The sequence below is a fragment of the Myotis brandtii genome, unplaced genomic scaffold, assembly GCF_000412655.1.
Source record: "Myotis brandtii unplaced genomic scaffold, ASM41265v1 scaffold966, whole genome shotgun sequence".
Classification (NCBI taxonomy): domain Eukaryota; kingdom Metazoa; phylum Chordata; class Mammalia; order Chiroptera; family Vespertilionidae; genus Myotis; species Myotis brandtii.
Genome location: NW_005372000.1, coordinates 50,078 through 53,395, shown reverse-complemented (window position 1 = coordinate 53,395; position 3,318 = coordinate 50,078). Strand labels below are relative to the sequence as shown.

General features: G+C 37.9%; 1 protein-coding gene across 1 annotated transcript; it reads right to left on the bottom strand.

The window, feature by feature from the left end:
* Positions 1-1,542: 1,542 nt before the first annotated feature.
* On the bottom strand, positions 1,543-2,505 carry LOC102250320 (olfactory receptor 52N2-like). Its single transcript, XM_014533323.1, is given in 1 exon segment — positions 1,543-2,505. A coding segment is annotated over 1 exon segment (963 nt).
* Between the last annotated feature and the right edge of the window lie 813 nt (positions 2,506-3,318).

Sequence of the window (3,318 nt, the reverse complement as noted above, 5' to 3'; positions counted from 1 at the left end):
TGTGAGATGGTGCCTCATTGTTGTTTTGATTTGCATCTCTAGGATGATTAGTGACTTTGAGCATGTTTTCATATGTCTCTTGGCCTTCCTATGTCTTCTTTTGAAAAGTATCTATGTACCACAGCTTTTTTATCCACTCATCTAAATATTTTTAAAATATGTATATTTTTATTGATTTCAGAGAGGAAGGGTGAGAGAAAAAGAAAGATAGAAACATCAATGTTGAGAGACAATCATTGATTGGCTACCTCCTGCATGGCCATCGTGGGGATTGAGCCCGCAACCCGAGCATGTGCCCTGACTGGGAATTAAACACTGACCTTTTGGTTCATAGGTCGATGCTCAACCACTAAGCCATGCCAGTTGGGCTAAATATTTTTTTAAACACAGGTTTTGCTTTAAAATATATGAAAATTATAAAAATACATGGTATGATTAATAAATTTTATAATCATTTAACTATGTAATATGATATTAAAATATATTTTCATAATAGCAGATAAGAATATACTCAATCAATATAACTTAATATTTCTACCTACATATGCATTTGTATCCACACCTGATCACATTGTGTTACTCCAATTTTCTGTCAGATATGCTCTTATTTTTTCTCACTTTTCATTCTATCTTACTATTTTTGCATACCACATTTATCATTCCATTGTTTTCTTTGTTATTTCCAGAAATGTAAATAAAGTATTCCTTTTCCCATTGTTCCTGAGCACTCAACTGTTTCTCCTTCTGTATTAAAGTCAAGTAAAGCACTGAAATGCAGGCATCCTTGATTGATGAATTACATTAGATTTTCTTCAAGTCTCCTTTCTACTATTTATAGATCCTTCCCACAAACAGCTGCCAAATAGTATCCACAATGTCTTTCAAAATGTCTTTCTGCTTCATATTCACTCCAGGGAATGCCTACCAGATTATGATAAACTCCAGTGTTCTTATTTCCTCCAGCTTAATTTGTATGTTCAGTAGTATATTCATAGGAATACAAATAATTACCTAGGTAACAGTTGCCAGAGATAAAATGAGAAGACAAGGAGTTGTTTCTAAAGTTATACAAATTTCACATAAATATGAAATTAAAAGGACCTCTGGAATCCAGCACAGACATTCTGGGGAAGTGTTTCTTGCTTTCCTGTAACACATAGGAACAGTTTGCTTATGTGCCTTTCCCAATCTCCCAGTGACTCCCTAAGCTATCTGACCTTCTTTATCCCCCACACTGCCTAGACCACAGTGCATGAATCATTAGGAGTTTGTTTGAAGCTGAATATCCTAACTATTCCACTCTGTGTCCATTTCACAGGTTTTAACTAAAGTCAAACTGTGCAAAAAATATAATTATTTCCTGTCTACTTTATTTTTTTCTATCTAATTAGAGGTCTTAGGTTAAAAATTGCATGATTTTATAACAGAATATTAATGTATTTTCTCCTGATCTTGTGATGGTCTAATTTTGCATATACTCTTCTTCTACTATAACGTTTTTCTTTATCTTTATGCTAAATTCAGAATTCTGCCCTCATAGGTTTATCTCATACTCAATATATCTTTCTCTCTAAAGAACAATTTGATAACTCCTTCACGGATCTGCTTGGTCTTCACTCCATAGACAATTGGATTCAAGGTGGGAGGCAACAACAGGTAGAGATTGGCTATGAAAATGTGGACATGGTGTGGTATGGTGCGTCCTCCAAAGCGGTGAGTGAAGAAGTTGAAGAAGGCTGGGACATAGGTGATGACAATAGCACAGATGTGTGATGTACACGTGCTGAAGGCTTTTTGTCAAGCATCTGCAGATGACAGATTGACTACAGCATGAATAATCATAGTGTAAGACATGGAGATCCAGAACATATCAAACCCCCCAATCAATATGGCAGCTATGAGACCATAAATAGCATTAATCTTGATGTTACCACAGGATAATTTGGCCACAGACATATGGTCACAGTAGGTGTGATGGATGAGGTTGCCCCTGCAGAAAGGAAGACGCTTGATCAAGAATGTAAATGGGATCATGACTAACACACTTCGAGAGAAGGTGGCAAGCCCAACCTTGGTAATTGTGGTGTTGGTGAGGATGGTGGAATAGCGCAGAGGGTAGCAAATGGCCACATAGCGATCCAGGGCCATAAGCATAAGAACCCCAGACTCCATGCCTGTCAGCATGTGGATGAAAAACATCTGCACAAGGCAGGCATCAAAGTCAATCTCTTTGAGACTAAACCAAAAGATACCTAACATATTGGGGACAAATGAAGTACACCCACTAACATCTGTAAGTGACAGCAAGGCTAGGAAGTAATACATGGGTCGATGTAGGGCCTCCTCATGGATGATGAGGTAGATGAGACCACAATTCCCCACGAGAGCAATGATGTACATGAAGCAGAATGGCAGGGAAATCCAGATGTGTAAGGCTTCCAACACAGGAATCCCATTGAGGATGAAGTATCTTGGTGTCAGGCTGGTACTGTTGGCTCCATGCATAATGGTCAATTGCAAAGCATGTTACCTTTCCAACTAAGAAAGATGTCCTATACAAGAAGATAGCAGTGGTTTTATTTTTAGCTGAAGATAAAAGATGAATAAAGTATTTTTGCATACTATCTATAATAATAAAAGTGTAATATGCTAATTATATCGGGCATCCTTCCGGACATCCTTCCAGATGATCTTCTGGAAAAAGCTGGGGCTGCGAGGGAATCCCAATCCCAGGTGCCAGATGGAAGCTGGTGCTGGCAGTCAGGGGAAGGAAGGCCTACTCTTGCATGGATTTTGTGCATCGGGCCTCTAGTAAATAATAATTTCAGGAGAGAAATTATCTTTTTACACCCAGACTGTGTTCTTTGATTCTACTTAGAGGTCTTGAGTGTGTAACTGAATCAAAAGAATGTAAACATAGTGCAAACATAGTAACAAAGCCATGGTCTATCTTACTTTTATACTGTATTATAAACTCTTTCTGTATGTACCTGCTTAAATTCCCAGTCCAGTCACTAATACTTGCTTTTGCCCTCTTGACCAATTTCCAAATTATGGACCTTGTTTAAACAACACTGGTTCCATTCATTCCTCACATAATTTTCCTTCTTCCAATAAGTCCTTTCAGATGTGTACACTGGATTATAGCCAATCAAATTTTGTGACCATCTACTGATTGCACACAGATATTGTGTGGCTGAGGAAGATCTATCTACAAGTCTTAACCTGGCAAGTCTGGATTTTCCAAGTCAGAATAATCAAGGACAGAAGATTTGGTAGGTCAAAAATGAATATACTGCCCAGCCAGAGTGGCTTAGT